At 36.5% G+C, this 18,532-nt stretch overlaps 2 protein-coding genes across 2 annotated transcripts; both read right to left on the bottom strand.

Annotated features, from left to right (window-relative positions):
• Positions 1-930: 930 nt before the first annotated feature.
• Positions 931-2,043, bottom strand: LOC110706113. Its single transcript, XM_021884025.1, has one exon. It carries the CDS (start codon positions 2,041-2,043, stop codon positions 931-933), a length of 1,113 nt encoding a protein of 370 aa, XP_021739717.1.
• Positions 2,044-2,793: 750 nt separating this feature from the next.
• Positions 2,794-3,825, bottom strand: LOC110706112 (glutathione S-transferase T2-like). The gene has a single exon (XM_021884024.1). It carries the CDS (start codon positions 3,823-3,825, stop codon positions 2,794-2,796), a length of 1,032 nt encoding a protein of 343 aa, XP_021739716.1.
• Positions 3,826-18,532: the final 14,707 nt, after the last annotated feature.

The raw sequence follows: 18,532 nt of genomic DNA, 5'->3' as shown, positions 1-18,532 counted from the left end.
GATCTCTTCAATCTTTGTCCAGGGACTCATTGAGCCCCGCTAAAAATTGGTAGAGATGGCTGTGATGTGTTAAACGATTATACATCGTTTCGTCTATTGGTAGTTTTGTGGTTTTGATGGTGGGTTTATTGGTGTTTAACTGTGAAAACAGTTGCAATATATCCTCCATTGTAAGAGCATACACAATGGTTGCCCAACCCCATCTTGGTTATTGATTATTTTATTATTTTATCCATCTTCCACCTCACTTATAACCACTCTTATAACCATTTAATAACCAATGTATGCCAATAGTTAACCATAATATTTTGTTTATATATTTTCTCTCTCCTACTTTTACCCAACCCCACCACACAATTTATTACTTAAATTCTATTATTATTAAATAATGCATTTGGTAATAATCATTCAAAATTAATAATTATTTATTAGCATACATTAATTAGATAAAATCTCAAAAATTTAAAAATAATGCAATTTTAATATTAATTAGTACGTAATTAGTCGTTAATTAAGACACAAACAATAATTGTAACCCTACTACATTCCACAATAATAAAAATCATACATATATATTCTATCAAATGATAAAAGTCTTTGAAAGATAATAACGAACCGCGAACAAGTACAAACACAATGATATAATATTGCGATTAAACATCTATTAATGCATATTATTGTCCCTACTTTGAACACCGAATTTGAGCCACATATGTTCAACTAAGTCTTTCTTCAATGCTTTATGCATAGCTTCATCACGAACACGTGCTCTATTAGACATGTAAGTTTCCAAACTTGCAATTCGGTTGTTGCTATTTTGGAACTGAAAAGGCTCTTCATTATTTTCATTACTTGAAGACGCATTTGTAGCTTGATCATATTCATTTGGATCGTAATACGTTTTATATGTATCTTTTTCATCCTCAACAATCATATTGTGCATTTACACGCTATCATTATTTTTCCTAACATTGATGCGTCACGAGCTAGCGCTGGATTCCGTATTATTGCAAAACGAGCTTGTAATACTCCAAAAGCACACTCAACGTCCTTTCGTTTAGCTTCTTGTACTTTGGCAAATAGACCTTCTTTTTCATTTTGTGGTAGTGATATTGTAGGAATGAATGCCGCCCATTTAGGATATATACCATCAGTGAGATAATATCCCATATTGTATGTGCGACCATTCACAACATAGTTAATAGAGGGTGCACAACCTTCAAAAACATCATTAAACAATGGGGATCTATCAAGAACATTAATATCATTACGACTACCTGGTGTCCCAAAAAAGGCATGCCAGATCCAAAGATCATATGATGCCACAGCTTCCAAGATTAATGTGGGTTTACCTGGTCTTCCAGAAAACATACCTTTTAATCGAAGTGGACAGTTTTTCCACCTCCAATGCATACAATCAATAGAACCTAACATGCCAGGAAATCCACGACGTTCACCAATCCTTAATAGTCTTACTAGATCTTCTTCATTGGGCTTTCGAAGGTATTCATCACTAAAGTAAGAGACTATTCCTTCCACAAAATGCTGAAGTGAATCTCTTGCAAGAGATGCACTAATCCGAATGTAGTCATCCACAGAATCAGCGGAGGTGCCATAAGCTATTAGTCTTATAGCCGCGGTGCATTTTTGTAATGCAGAGGCACCAAATCTTCCTGTAGCATCTTGTCTTTGCTGGAAGAAGGGATGACGTTCTTCTAAAGTTTGCTTAATTCGGAGAAATATATGTTTGTTCATGCGAAATCTCCGACGGAATAATTGTGGAGGGAACACAGGATGGTCGGTAAAGTAGTCATTCCATAAACGACTGTGTCCATCCTCACGATCCCTTGGAACGGGAACCCTTGGTGGCCTTGGCACTTGATTAAACATTTGATATACTTCAACTGGATTGGACATAAAAACTTCATCCATCATTCGATCGAACTGGCGATTGGCTTGCCTTCGTCTTTCATATCGTTGGGTTTGGCTATTTTCTGAATTGGAAGAGGAATTAGAAGAGTTGGAGCTATCGTCAGATGACATGTTTTTAAAACCAAATTTGATATGAGAATGGAAGGTAGAAGTATAATAGGGGGAAATGAATGGTTGTTCAAGGGAATCCCACTCTAATGTATCCATCTTATAGAACAAGTGTGTATGATATGTAGTAATTTTTTTGTCTTATATGGTAAATTTGAAGTCTTGCATGCATGCAATGATTCATAAAGTAGTTAATAATTTTTAAAAGTAATGGAGATGCATGCCTTTGCATTGTCACTATCACCTTAACATTGTTATGTACGTCAAAGCAAGTGATGCATGCTACTATTTCCTTTTCAGTGTTAAGTACATCAGTGAACAAAATTCACTATTACCTTTTCAGTGTTAAGTACATCAATGTCTAGTATTTAATATTTGCTTTTCAGTGTTGGGTACATCAAATACTTTACAGTGTAATGTAAATCAATGTACATCTTTTGCAGTGATATATCAAAGTGAATCAATAGGTTTAGTCAGATCAATAATAATTATATGTTATTATATACAAACTTTAATGTATTGAATAATATTATTAAGCTTATAATACGATTATAAGAAGAGACATGTAATTTAACTTAATTTTTTTATTAATAATGACATTATAATATAAAATTCATTCACATCCTCAAACAACAACTTATTAAAAATATTCAAACTACAAATCAGACCTTAAGTACATAAAAAAGAACAATAAAAAAGGAATTATTTGAAATCAACCAACATTACGACAATAATCAACCATACACTAATACATTAGTCTGAGGGGAACAACTTCTTCAACAAAGTGCTCCTTAATTCTTGATCTTCCGAAGATAAGTTTGGCTTTGAATCGAGGTGTTTAAATAACTCCATATTAATTTTTCTTTGCTTCCTTGCTTCTTTCTCCTTTTCTAGTTGCAACCTTGTAAGTTCAACTTCATTTTCTGATTGCCTTATAAGGTTCATGTTCTGGGCAGTGTCCAACCATTGTTGCCATGCTCCACTTGGCATGTTTGGCACCTTGCTCTTTCCTTTATTTTTACTAGATTCGTTGCTAGAAGGAAAGCCTGAATACCCAATATCACCACTGGTTGGTGTTTCTGGGTTTGATGAAGAGGAGTAGTTTCCAGCTTCATTGATACGAGATCTCTTTGAGTCACTTCCTTGAGTGGATGTCTTTTCCTTGCATTTTTTAACAACATCTTCACTTGGTTTCCATGCTTCATGTTGTTTTAAGATGTCCCAAACATGCTTGTCTTGAAAGGTTTTAGAGCATAATGAAGACTTTGTTTTGTCGTTAGCATATATACTATATGCTAATTTCATAACATCTTCATCATTCATACCACTTCCCTTTTTTGATTCAGCATGAGCATGTGAGCCACAAAATTTAGAACATGAAGCATTAATCCTTCTCCAACGGTTTCTAAGTTGCTCCGTACCCCTCATTTTCAACAAATCTTCTCGTGTTACCCGATCAGTACCTTCTTCGAAACACCTTTGTTTGTATAGTCTAACATTATTATACATTTCTTCAATTTTCCTCCAAAAAACATCCCCCTTTTGGTTAGTGTTAGTTTTTTTATTTTGACTAACCTCAAGCCAAGCCTTCACAAGAACCACTTCTTCAGCTTTTGACCAAATAATTTTCCTTCCATCTTGATTGCCTCCTTCATTACCTCTTTCATTACCTTCGCCTTCTTTAACTTCTGGTTCATTTTCGTCATCTGATGCATTCGATGTGTATGAACAATCGAAACTCGGAAATGCACCATCACCTTGTGACATAGAAAAATGTTGAGACATGGGAAATGTTGAATCAATTTGAGAGATTTGAATATTTTCAAAAGATGGGATAACATTTGGAGAATTTGAATAATTAGGATTTTGTGGTGGTTGAAAAGGAAACGGAGTGAAAGTACTTGGATTTGAGAAATTGAGATTTTGTGAACCGTAATTCGGAAAATTTTGAAAATTTGTATCTAAATCTGAGTTGAGATCAATTGGAAGATTAGAATAGTAAGGTTGAGGATTTGGATTATTTTGGGGCTGTGATGAGTTATGAGATTTTGTGGATTTTTTTTTTCTGTTAGATTTTGGAATGTTTATCTTAACACAATTTTCCAATAAGAAGAGTAATTTTCACTTAAAAAAAAGTTGTTTCAAAAATACTTCAATATTGGGCTCATTTTATAGAGAAAAATAAAATAGAGTCGTTGGTGTATTTTTTTTTTCAGAATTGTATTTTAAAAATTATGGCCGTTACAAAAATTACAACGGTTATAAATTCAGAGCAAATCTCAACCATTGATATTTGTATTACGTGTCAAAATCTTAGCCATCCATGTCAACCAAAAAGCAAAAAAAAAATTGCATGACCATATACATAACCGGTTATTTGAATAACCTGGTTATTCAATTGATACCCCAATAATTTCTCTCTCCTCAATATTTTATTAATATTTTCATTTTCTCTCTCTTAATAACCACCCAAATAGTTAATGGCTGTGGGTACTCTAACTAGTTTTTGGACAATGGATTGATTTTTCGGTTTTTATGGTAGATGATGAAGCCGAAGTTCTTCCGGTCGCCGGAAAATCCAACCTGGCTCTGATACCAAGTTAAAGTATAAAACAGAGTTTTTTGGGGTTTTTTTGTATATTACTTTTATCAACTGTTTACAGGAACATATATACACCAATACTTGCCATATTAGCCTCCCTTAATCACTCCTGTAATCAGGGAATGATTTGATACAATAAACTAATTATGTCAAGGAAATAACTCTAATTCCAGAAAAATATACATAATATTCTAACAGAAACAAGAAATAACCAACAAGAAAACACCATGAAAGCAGAAGAATAAATAAAAATTAGAATTAGAAGTTAGTTTGGAAAGAAAAGCATTTGATGAAAGGCAGACCCTTTGGAATGAGTTGAGTTGTGGAGGGAAAGAGAAGGAAGCAGCTGAGGTTGAGAGAACATTGATGGAATGATGGATGGATGCTGATGTTCAGTCGTTTAGATTTACTCTCTAGCTCGGCGCCCTGCCTCTATGTTCAGTCGTTTAGATTATTTGCTTCATTTTATTTTACTCTGTAACTTACCAATTATGTACTACACTTTTCGTTCTTAAATTACAAGTCTATTTGAGTTTTTTTGCGGGAATTAAGGTTTCTCAAGATTCCTTAATACTCATGGAGTATAAAAGAGTACATAAGGTGCCATAAAATGAGATAGGACAAGGTTTCAACAAAAAAAAATGAGATAGGACAAAAGAAGTAAAAGACGAAAAAAGAGGGTGTATAAATTATATGTCCATGTCAGCAATCTAAAGGGAATAAAAGAGATCAATCATATTTAATGAATAAAACATAAAGGACCAATCACATTTAATCTTTCATGTACACACGGATTGCTCATCCAAATAATTGCAGCTCACCAAAACATCATAAGCGTCAGAATATGCTCAGAACATGAAAAATTCTGAAGGGGACAATTTAAAAAGAGTAACAATCAATAAAGCAATGGAGATGTTCAATATATCAAGAAGGCCTTATTAGCAAATTGTGGTATGATTCAAAAAAGCAAAAACTACAAACCAACAAATACAATCCCAGCATAAAGTACCATCTTGTAGGGAGGAAAAAGGTTCAAATTCCAGAAGAAGAAACCAGTAAGCTAGGTATTGGAGAGAGGACATGCATCACAGATGTTGCACAAATGCTTAACATATCAAGAAGCACAGTACAAAGAATGATTTGAAGGGGAGAGTTAAAGACACACACTAATGCATTGAAGCCAAAAATGACATAAGCAAACAAAATTGCAAGACTGAAGTGGATTATTAGCTAATGACAACTTGGACAAAGAACAAATACTTCCCTATATATGACTTTGTTCATATAGATGATAAGTGGTTTAATCTAACAAGAAAAGGTCAGAGGTACTGCTTGGCAAAATAAAAAAAAGGCAAACATAACTCTGGTAAGCACAAGAATTTCAAAAGCAATGTTCATGTCAGCTAATCCTGGGCACCGTGCCGTGCCGGGCCGCCGCGGGCCGTGCCTGGCGGGCCGCGGGCTGGTTCGTGCCGTGCCGGTCGTGCCGGCGGGCCCAGGATTTCGTGCCGTGCCGTGCCGGCCATTTTCACAGGCCAGCCCACGGCACGGCACGGCCCTCGTGCCTGGCGGGCTCGTGCCGTGCCGGCCACGTGCCGGGCTGCGGGCTGGCCTGCGCGGGCTGGTGCAGTTTTCATTTTTTTTTTTTTTTTTTTAATGACAACATTATTAATTAATAAGTTTATAATGTATATAAGTTATAAAATTATAATTATAAGTTTTATAAGGTAACTTATAAGTTTATAACTTATAAGTTATAAGTTATTAAGTTATGAATTTTATAATTATAAGTTGAATATTTATGTTTTATAATTTGTATATTCAATATTTATATTTATATATTTACTTTATACTATTATTTTAAAATTTAATGTTTATGATTTATTAGTAATTGGTATAATTTTATTTTTTTTTAATATGAATTTACAAATTGTAACAAAACGGGGAAAAAAGGCAAATTGGACTTTGGATGTGAATAATGCGTACTTTATATTATTATTACTTGAGTTGAGAAAATTGTACAATGATAACAATGATAAAAATCATACAATGATGGTATTAAACAAAAATTGGAAAATGATAAAATTGATATTTTTAAAATCGTACAATATACAATAATTGTCTATTCTTCTTCTCCTTCTTCTTGCTCGTCTTCGTCTTCGTCTTCGTCTTCGCCTTCGCCTTCAAGGTCATCGGCTAGTTGCATAGATTGGGAACTAGCCGAACCCGAACCGGAAGCGGAGGTTCCTTCTTCGTTGTCGTTGTGGTCGTAAGAACGGTCTTGTGAGCGATTTTCCGCATCCAACCAATCTTTGAAACACACGCACATTTCTAGTGTTTCGGGTTTTAGACTTGTTCTTCTATCGTCTAAAACCCTTCCGGATGCGCTGAAAGCTCGTTCGGAGGCGACGGAGGAAACTTGGATAGCAAGAATGTCTCGTGCCATTGCCGCCAAAGTTGGATGCTTCGAGCTTTGTTGTTTCCACCATGCAAGGAGGTCGAGGCTGTTTATCTCATCGTCGTCCATGCCTTTGGTGAAGTCGTAACTCAGGTACATCTGCAACTCCGAGACGTCGCTTTGCGTTCTCCTGATTGATGAATCACCTGAAAACCTTGAAATCAAGTTAGTAGCTTGTGAAAATAAATGTTTGGCCTTCTTACTTACGTTTTTAGATGGTTGGGAAGGCCCTGAGCGAGGAACGGTGCCATATTTGGCTTCATAGACTCTATATAAAGCAAAAAACTGATCCTTCACATTAGTCTTATAGTTTTCTACATCATCGTCAAGAAACATGCATTGAAAGTAAATGTCAACTAACATAAATGTGTTTTCATACTTTTGCCTAGGATCTAATATGGAAGCAAAAATATAAATCAAAGGAATCTGACTATAATATTTACGCCACTTTTTTTCCATTGCTGGAAGATACTGATCATAATCACTTTGATCGCGATGATCAGCGAAAAGTTGGGCGAGTAAGCATGCATTAGAAAGAAAGTTTTGAGCACAAGGATTGTAAACAGTAGAAAAACAATACGTCATGTTATATAATAACTGTAAAAATTGCATATATCTTTCACAGTTATTCCAATCATCATCATACAAAGCATTTTGTGGAAATTTTTGGTTGTAAAATAATGTTAACGGGCCCTTGTACTCAATTGCCTTTGTTAACATGTCATAGGTGGAATTCCACCTAGTTGGGCAATCGGTTCTAATTTTTATTACCCTTATCTTTTGTTGTTTTAGAAAACTCTTCCATTCTTGGTATCTCATGTTAGAGCTATTAATAGACATAATAGCATCTCTGATTTTGCTGTAGTATGGGCCAATTGCCCGAACTCCATCCTGTACACATAAGTTAAGTACATGGCAAACACATCTAGTATGAAGAGCTTCACCGTCTAATAGTACATCGGTTAAGTTTTGTTTGATAAGATTAGCTGTGTATGTCATAGAGGTTGCATTATCAAAAGTCATAGACATCATTTTATCTCGAAGGTTGTATTCGTCTATTGCTTGCATTAAATGGTGAGCAATGTTAATGCCGGTGTGTGGGTATTCCAGCATTTTGAAATGTATATTCTTTTTTGTAACATCCATTGATCATCTACCCAATGGCAAGTCACACATAAATAGTGATATTTATAACCACTATCCCAAGAATCGGCTGTTAAAGATACTCTACAGTTAAGGTTACTCAATTCGGCTTGTAACCGGACTTTGTACTCTAGGAAATTTTTCATTGCTGCGGAACGAACGGTTTTCCTAGAGATTCTTTTATGTTGGGGTTGTAGTGCTTTGTTAATGTAGGTGTTGAATGCGTCACTTTCCGAGAAAAGAAAAGGTTGTTCGGCGTGTACTATCATTTTTCCTAGTTCATCCCTATCCCTCTCATAGTTGTATGTAAAGCCGTATGGATGGAATTGGGAAATTTTGGGCTGGGTTGGATCACTAGCTGGTTTTGCACAAGCTTTCATGTGTCTAGATAAGTGTCCCGTCCCGTTTTTGGTAACTGCCGTGAATACACTATTACATGTTTTACATTTTGCCCATTGTTCACCATCTTTACTTAGGACAAAATAACGCCATACCTCACTCCTTCGGTTTTTCAAAAGTAGCATCTCAGTTTCGGTTAACCATTCATGATGTGTGTATTGGTTAGTAGGGGGACTAGTGGGAGTGGCAGTAGAAGGGGTAGAACCGGAGGGAATTCGGGTACTTTCTTGGCTACCTTGGCTAGAACAATAGTTTTGTTGATTACCGATATAATTAGGTGGAAATTGGTATGGTGGTAGTGGAAATTGGTTTAGTGGTGATGCTGGAAATCCCGACGTATTATATGGCTCATAGCCCGGGGGGAAGTAAATGGGGTCATTGGTTTGACTCGTAATTTGGGGGCTCGTTGTATTTGGTGGTTCCCTAGAACTACTACTACGGATAAGTCGGCCTTTCCCCCTAGACCTAGATGATGGGTTGTTCGATGCCATAATTAACAATTAATTTTTTAATAAAAAGTGGTTAACTATAATAATAATAATTAATAACAACAATTTTAACAATAAAAATATCAATAATAATAATTAATAACAACAACTATAACAATAACAATAACAACAAAAATAAATAATAACAACAATTGTAACAATAATAATAATTAATAACAACAATTATAACAACAACAATAACAATTAACAACAATAATAATTAAACAAGATTATTCTAATAATAACAATAAAACAATAATAAATTTAAGATTAGTTTAGATCTTACAACCGTGCTTCAACGCTCCACTAATTACGATTACGAACTTTTTAATTTTTTCCGATATTAGGAAAATAATTAGAGAATTTAAGAGAATAATTAGAGAATTTAAGAAAATAAGGATTATTAGAGATTTAGAGAATATAAGAGATAAGAAGAAGAGATTGTGATTTTGTGATTTGGGAATGAAATGGAGGTGAGTATTTATAGAATTTTTGGCAAAAAACTAGCCGTTTAACTAGCCGTTTAACTAGCTGTTGGCCCGCGGGCCGTGCCTGCGGGCCGTGCCTGTGGGCCGTGCCTGTGGGCCGTGCCTGCGGGCCAGCACGGCGGGCCTTGCCCGTGCTCGTGCCGGGCCGTGCCTGGGAATTCTCCACCGTGTCCGTGGCACGGCCCGTGGCACGGAAGTCGAACTTCGTGCCGTGCCGTGCTTGACTTCGGGCCGTGCCGGGCTGCTCCGAACGGCGGGCCGTGCCGGGCGGCACGCGGGCCAACCCGGCCCGTGCCCAGGTTTAATGTCAGCATGTTCAAGACCAAGGTTTAATGAGAATGGAGACTGTTACTTTGATGGAAGATATGGCATTTTTCCCATTCCCATATCAGGAAGCAGCCAAAAGAAGTTCAATGAACAGAGATAAAGGAACAGAGATAAAGGGACTATGGTTACAAAAATCATTGAAACAGTCACAAAGGATACAACTAGAAGGATGGTGATATATCAAATTATTTCAGCAATTAAGTTAAAATGGCCTAATATTTCTCTTGTGCTTTGCTTCAAACTTTATCTTACACCATCCACCTCTATACACTTTCTCCTGTATTTTCCACTTTTTCTTACGGTTCATTGCCTTTTTTACCCACTAATCTCTCTCCTAATTATTCACCTTGTTTACCTTACACATATGCACTCGTTACATCAATAATCCTTTTGCTGATTACATTAATTATTGTACAAATAGTAATCGTAAAGAAATTTTGGAAACAAAGGTAGTATTCAACGACATTTTACATGATAACATTCATTTTTAATATCTACTTTTTTTTTTGTGACATCGTCATTCTTTCCAAACTCATCAATCATCAATTAAACATGAACATCTCTTTTTGAACCATTGTCATTCTTTTCATACGCATCATGTTTTGCTCAAATCAGGTATTAGTTTTTCAGAGCAAAACTAAGCTTTAATCCGCTATTGGTTTTATAGAGCAAAACCACACCAAAGGTATTGATTTTTCAAATCTAAACCACGATCAAATCAAATTAAAAAGTTGTCTCACATCACAAAAAGAACCAATAAACTCTTCTCTCACGACACAAGGAGAGTAAAAAATTCTTCTGCTTTTTTCTTTGACAAGAAAATACAATTCTTGACCAAATTATGATAGATGCTCCTTGTCTTTGTCCTTGAGAAGCAGAAGACCAACAGACCATCAAGTCATCAATATAACAAACAATATTAAAGATAAACCTCATAGAAAACAATTGACAAATTAAACTTTGATTTTTCATAGTATTATTCTTTAATTTTGACCGTATGTAAAGTGTTATCTAACAAACTTTATAATTGAAAAACTCAATTATTATCTTGCAAAGTACTACTTTGAATTAAATTAGCACTAACATACATTTTCATAATATTAATAATCAAAATTATGCATTGTCATGTATGTCATGTCAAATTATGTCAATTATTCAGAAATAAAGGGAGTAAATAAAAAAATAAATAAAGATACTAAAATGATCGAATACGTTATACGAATATTCATATAAAGAAACAAACCCTTAGTTTATGACATTAGGCCAACACCTAATTATTAAATCCCACAGATACCTTTCTCTCCATGGGATCTCCACTCTCGAGATCACACAGCATCCTGTTCTTCAACAACAAATTCCATCTTGGTTGCCAGTGAGTAGAGGTGATCAAAGTTAGCCTGGCCCGCTGGTTCGGTTCGACCAAGCCCGATTTTGGGCAGAATTTTTCGGCCCGAAATCGGGTCGGGCCCAGCCCCTTTATTTTTTTTTGGGCGGGTTTGGGAATGCGTTTTTATGCAATTTTAGTTAATTTTTTTGGTTCGGCCTGAAAAGCCTGCATGGCCCGACCATTTTGGGCGGGTTTGGGCACAAAATTCCGGCCCGAGAAGTAGGCTAATTTTTTTTGCCCCGGCGCGCCCAATGATCACCTTTACCTGTGAGGCACCCCCTACCAATTCTTCCAAACTCAATCTTTGATGATTTTTTTCAACATAATTCAGCAATAGCAAGAATCATCATTTGTGACAGCACCGACAACCTTGAAGGCGCACACACTTTCAACCTTGACAACCTTAAGTTCTCATAGCTAAAGCATTTGATCTCTATAAGGGCATCCTACTTGTGATTGAACATGCATAAAAACATTCATATTAAAAGAGACCATCTCATGGTGATCAACTCTTTTAAAGGGATGTGTAGGCGGTCCCGTGGCATATTGATCATATCATTACATACACGCTTCTTCTTCTAAACAATTCCAACAATTGGAGCATTTGACACGTATACTGTGAGCCAAATCGAACGGCTGATTGGGCAGCTATTTTTGGTCACTTAATTGGTGATATTATGAACATTATACCTTGTAATAGCTGTAATATATATCCTATTCTTATATCGAACATATTAAAAGCTCTCTCGTAATAAAGATCTCATAATGTTCTTTATTTTTCTTACCTTACCTTAATAAAAAAAAAAAATAAACAACCCCTCAATATTAAAGGTAAGTTAAATTGAAATATTTCATACAAAAAACATAGGTTGGTAATTTGAATTGGAAATATTAAAGTATTTTCCAACAAGGATTTGTCCCACCTTGCCTTTCTTCTCTTACTTCGGAAGAAAAGCAAATCTAGAGTTCCAAAACCTGGGTTCAGAGGAGAAACAAGAAACCTTCAAAGCTTCGATCATTCAAAAATGGATGATTATACCAGAGAAATGATGGACCTTAAAACCCTTGTCACCCGTACTCTTGAGAAGAAAAGGGTTCTCGCTAAGATCCGAGTAATTTTTCTTCAATTTCCCTCCTTTTTCTGTTCATTTCCCCTTTTTAATTTGTCCTTGTAGTTTCTGTTTGGTTTATGTGAAAGTGCGGAATATTATCAAAGTAAATCAAAAACTGTACTCAAATCAAGCTTTCATTAATGGAGGATTTTCACGAATTTTAGAGAAAACCAAAAGTTCTCTTCATTACAGAAACGAGAGAGTAGAAGTAATTGAATGAATTAATTGCCTCTAACTAGCTCTATCCTATTTATACAGCTAGCTAAGTAGTTGGGCTAATTTATTACAATAAAGAAAATGCTAACTGTGTAATTATCCTAACAAGCTAAAAGTTTGTTATCACAACTTCTGCTGAGCTAGCTGAAGTAATGCTGACTGGACCAAGTTGGCATGCTCTCGAGGCTTATGCTCAATACCCCCCCTCAAGTTAGGGACTGGTGAAACCATACCTAGCTTGGACAGCAGCTGAGTGAACTGAGGAGAAGGGAGCACTTTAGTAAACACATCTACTATCTGACTTGTAGTAGGCAAGTAAGTCAGCTGGATAAGACCTTCAAGCACCTTATCCCTAGTGAAGTGACAATCGATTTCTATGTGCTTTGTACGCTCATGGAAGACTGGATTCTTTGCAATATAAAAAGCACTCTGATTGTCACAATGCAATGTGACAGGTCTAAGATCAGTCATGCCAATCTCTTCCAATAACTTGACCATCCAGGTGACTTTAGAGGTTGCAGAAGCCATTGCCCTGTATTCAGCCTCACGAGAGGATTAAGATATTGTAGATTGCTTCTTGCTTTTCCAAATAATAGGTGACTTCCCTAGAAAAAGTATATAACCAGAAACAGACTTCCTTGAATCAGGACATGAACCCCAATCACTATCTGAAAAGCTTGTAAGCTGAGTTTGTCAGAAGCATTCAATAATATGCTTTGACCTGCTGTTGAAGCCACATACTTGAGAGTGTGTTGAAGAGCTTGAAAGTGAGGTACTCTAGATGTTTGCATATATTGGCTGAGAGCTTAAATTGTGTATGATAGGTCAGGCCTTGTATGTGTAAGGAAGTTTAGTTTGCCAATTAAGGTTCTGTAGAGTACAGGGTCATGAAACAGCTCTCCTTCATCATGTCTTAATTTCAGATGGAAGGGTAAAGGAGTAAGAACTTGTCTGGAAACCTGAACTCCAGCAAACTCTAGATGTTCCTTAGTGAACTTATGTTGTGACATAGTAATACCTTCAGAAGAATGACATATCTCAATACCAAGAAAGTAATTGAGAGTACCAAGATCTTTTATGCTGAAAACTCTGTCTAGATGTTGCTTTAGACTTGAAATACTTGAACTGTCAGACCCTGTGATGATCATGTCATCAACATATACTGCTGCCAAAGTGATATTGCCATCATGCTTCTTAATAAACAAGGAATGATCATATTTTGACTGAACAAAACCTTGATTCATAAGCTCATTGACCAACCTTGTCTTGTATCTTTCCAAAGTACCATCTGCCTTTAGTTTGATCTTGTACACCCACTTACACCCAATAGGCTTTTTCCTTTTGGAAGTGAGACAACTTCCCATGTCTGATTTGCTTCTAGAGCTTTTATTTCCCTCTTCATAGCTTCTTGCCATTTAGGATCTAGTGCAACTTCTTTGCAGTTTGCAGGTTCTGTCATGGATTCAGTACTAGCAACTAGAGCTTTATGAGTTGAAGGAAGAGAGTCATAGTGAACCAGATTGCACCAGTGAGTGACAGCTGTGCAGCTCTTCTCTTAGTAGTCAAATCATAGATGCTTAGATGAGCTGGTGTTTTAGATACCCTTATGGATTTTTTGATGTCAGGTTGATTAGTAGCAATGTCTGTCATATCCAGAACATGAAAAGACTCAAAGAAGTCTTCAGAACTTGTGTTTACAGGAGAAATTGTATTAGAGTGTTTAGGAATGGTGGTGACAGAAGAATTAGGAATAGAGAAAACATCAGGAAAGTCATGGACAAAAGTCTATTCTGTAGCTGCAGGGAGATAGATTTTGAAAGTGGAGGAGGAAGGAGTAGTTGGTGATTTAGAAAAATGGTAAGGAAAGTGTTTTTTATGGAAGATAACATCTCTTGATATCTGGATTTTCTTTGTTTCAAGGTTTAGAACTTTGTAGGCTTTCTGATTTAGTGGATAACCAAGAAAAATATAGGCACTAGCTTCAGGATCAAACTTAGTTCTATGTTTCTTGAAGGTTCAGACATAACACAAGCATCCAAAAACCCTTAAATGATCAATGTTAGGAGTAAAACCAAACAATTTTTCATAAGGAGAAACATTACTCAAGACTTGCAAAGGCATTCTATTAATCAAATGAGCAGCACAAAGAATACATTCACCCAAGTAAATAACAGGAACTTTAGACTGAAAATATAAGGCCCAAGCAGTTTCTAACAAGTGTCTATGTTTTCTCTCAACAATCCCATTTTGTTGCACTACTAGAAATAGGCCGAATTCCGACAGACTGTTTCCGATGGACACGTAATTCCGTCGGAAAAGTCAGAAATTCCGACGGATTTTCATTTCGTCGGATATTCCATTGGAAATTTCCAACGGAATAAAAATCTGTTGGAAAATAAGGGTTTTCCGACGGAATATTCCGTTAGAAATTAAAATTTCCGACAGAATTAAAATCCGTAGGAAGATTCCGACGGAAATTAAAATTTCCGACGGAAATTAAATCCGTTGGAAGATTTCGACCGAAAAATTACATTTCCGACGGAATTAAAATCCGTCGGAAGATTCCGACGAAATATTCCGTTGGAATTTAATAATATAAAAAAACCAAACCCTAGCCGGTTCTCTCTCCTTCCCTTCCTCTTGTTTCTCTTCTCTTTTATCTCTTCTCTCCTCTCCTCCGCCTCTCTTCTCTTTCTCTCTCCTCTCCTCTTTCCTCTTCTCTTCCTCTTTGACCTCCTCTCCTCCGTACACTCTTTCTCTCTCTTCTCCTTCTTCGTCCTCTTTCCTCTTCTCCTTCCTTCTCCTTCTTCGTCCTCTTTCCTCTTCTCCTTCCTTCTCCTTCTTCGTTCTCTTCGACCACCGCACCGACACCAACAACCAACGACACCAGCAGCACCGACAACCAACAACCACCGCCGCAACAACACACCGCGCGAGCATCTCAAGGTTTCCACAACAACACAACCACCGCGAAACAACGGCCACCGTCGCAACAACACCAAGGTTTTTTTGTAGATCTAGTTTTAGTTAAGGTTAAATTGTAGATCTTGTTTTGTTTCTGAACATTTATGATTATAGTTAATTATATCTGTAATTGTAATTGTAGTTTATAAATTTATTAGATATTTGTAATGATAATAGTGAATTGTTGTTTTTTTTTTTATTATTGAAATTCATATCTACTAGTTTAGATCTTGTTTTTGTGGTAATTTTTGTTCCGGATTTTACGTTTTTATTTTTTTCGGATTTTACGTTTTTATTTTTTTCGATTTGGTAATTTTTTTTTGTTTCGCTTTTTTGGGTGGTGGGTTAGGGGGTTGGTCAGGTGGGTTGCTAGTGGCTCGACAAAGTGGGGTAGGGTGGGGGTCTAGTCAGGGGTGGGTGGGGGAGATTTGGTGTGGGTGGGTGGGTGGGTTGGGTGGGGGAGGTTTGGACAGGGTGGGTGGGGTGGGGGAGGTTTGGACAGGGTGGATCTGGGTGGGGTAAGGGTTAGGGGTGGGGCTGGTTTTTTTTATTTTGTTTTATTGACTTTTCCGACGGAATTTTCCGTCGGAATATACCTCTTCCAACGGAAATTTCCGTTGGAAACCTCACCAACTCCGACGGAAATTTCCGTCGGAAAATTGCGACGGAATTTCAATTAAAGCCAAAACAGCGCCGACAGAAATAAATCCGTCGGAAATTTCGTCGAAAACTATCCTTCTGTCGAAAAAGGTCGAATTTCCGACAAAGGGTTTTGCGACAGACTGATTTCGACGGAATTCCGTCGGAAGGCTAGTTTTCGACGGAATTTCCGATGTTTCCGACGGATTTTTTTACGTCGGAATCAAGCTGTTTTCTTGTAGTGTTGAGGTGTGTCTATGCAGCTTTTTTGCACTAAAATCCCTTTAGAGTTATAAAACCTCAACACTTCTCCTTCTGTCAATTCTTTGGCATTGTCAGACCTTACACAAAGAACTAAGGTACCAAACTAAGTATATGCATAAGAAATAAAATCTTTCATAATTTGCACAACATCAGACTTAGATTTAATCAAATTAATGCACCCAAGTATGTCTAGTAAAATCATCCACTATAGTAAAGAACATCTTACAACCATTGTGAGTTGGTGTCTGATATGGACCCCAAACATCAACATGAAGCAACTCAAAAGTCTAATTGGTTTTAATATTGTTCTGTGGAAAAGAAAGCCTAGTTTGTCTAGCAACAAGACAAACTTGACAAATACAATGATCTAAGTGTTTTTCACCTAGACTAGGTTTTATTAAGTGCATCCTAGAAAATGGCAAATGCCCAAATCTTAAGTGCCATAATTTGGCCTCATCTTTATTTCCTGTCTTCGTTCTCATGAAAATCAAACATATTAGCAACATTAGAAGTATGCTTATCAAAGATATCTTCAAGTTTTCCTACAAAATTTCTGTCTTGACTGGATTCCGTGCAGTATTGGTTCTCCCTCAGGTTACCAAGAACTAGATGTTGGGTCAATTGAGTGCCCTGAACATAGCATTTATTAGCAGAAAAACTAACTTCACAGTTTATATCCTTGCACAACTTATGCACTGAGATGAGATTGAACTGAAAATCAGGGACATGCAACACATCTTTCAATTCTAGGCCATTACCTAGTTTTATTGTTCCTATGTTCTTAATATGTATCCTTTTACCATTAGGAATAGTAATGTGTTATCTGCATCAATTAACAATCTATATGACTAAAAAAAACTTTAAATCATGGCATATATGATCAGTAGCTTCACTATCTATTACCCATTTATTATTAAAGCCAGCCATAAGACAGAATTTACCTGCAATCAATGCATTTCTTAACTATGAATTGTTATCTGAGTGCTTTTCTTCTACTGTACCTTTATGCTTTCCAAGCCATGCAACAAACTGTTGATATTGCTCCATAGAACCTTGAGCACTCTGGACATTTTGTGTTTCTTGCACTTCTGCATTCTGATTGCCATAACCATCTCCTTCATCATAGCCAGAATCTCCAATTGCCATATTAGCTGCCCTGTTCCCATTCCACCCAAGTGGATAGCCATGAAGCTTGTAGCACCTCTCAACTCCATGACTAGACATCTTGCAATGCTCACAATACTAGTTTGAATTTCTTCTGTTGTTTTACTGTCCTCTTCCTTAAGAGTAATTCACTGGAGCACCTCTCCCTTGTCCAGAACCTCTACCATACTGATTGTTAAATTAAATTGTATGTATCCTTTATCAGCTGTTCAGTCATTGAACCTTCTTATGTCTACAGCAAAAGCCTTAGATTCTATACCACTTGAAGAAGAACCAAGCTGACTCACCATCTTTTGTTTTTCTTCTTGCATACACAGCCTACGGGCTACACTAATGGTAGGCAGTGGTTGCATCATTAAGATGTTGGTTCTCACCATTCCCAATTTATCATCTAACTTCATAAGAAACATCATCAACCTCTGATCTTGTTGAGTTTTCAAGATCTTGTGTGTTATCATACAGACACAATTTCTACAACTGCAAACACGTAGAGGACTCTCACTACCTATAGCATCCCAAACAGTCTTGATTCTAGTAAAAAACTCAGTAACAAACTCATCTTTTTCTTGTTTCGTGTCAGTCAATTCTTGATGGAAGGAATATAACTGAGCAGCTAAAGTTTGACCAAAACGTTCCTCCAAATCTTTCCAGATTTCACTAGCCGTCTTATAGAACCAAACACTTTTTGCTATTTTCTTATCTAAAGAAAACAGTAACCAGCCAATGACCAAGTCATTACACCTTTGCCAAGCACCATAGTTAAAATCATCTTCAGATGGTTGAGCTAAACTACCATTAATAAATCCTAATTTGTTTCTCAAAGAGAAACCTAGCATCATAG

This window comes from Chenopodium quinoa, unplaced genomic scaffold (assembly GCF_001683475.1).
Source record: "Chenopodium quinoa cultivar QQ74 unplaced genomic scaffold, ASM168347v1, whole genome shotgun sequence".
Classification (NCBI taxonomy): domain Eukaryota; kingdom Viridiplantae; phylum Streptophyta; class Magnoliopsida; order Caryophyllales; family Amaranthaceae; genus Chenopodium; species Chenopodium quinoa.
Note: the sequence above shows the minus strand (reverse complement) of the source record. Positions and strands in the feature narration are given on the sequence as shown.

Coding starts and splice junctions, on each gene's coding strand:
- LOC110706113 (XM_021884025.1), bottom strand. CDS start 2,043: ATGTCATCTGACGATAGCTCCAACTCTTCTAATTCCTCTTCCAATTCA.
- LOC110706112 (XM_021884024.1), bottom strand. CDS start 3,825: ATGTCTCAACATTTTTCTATGTCACAAGGTGATGGTGCATTTCCGAGT.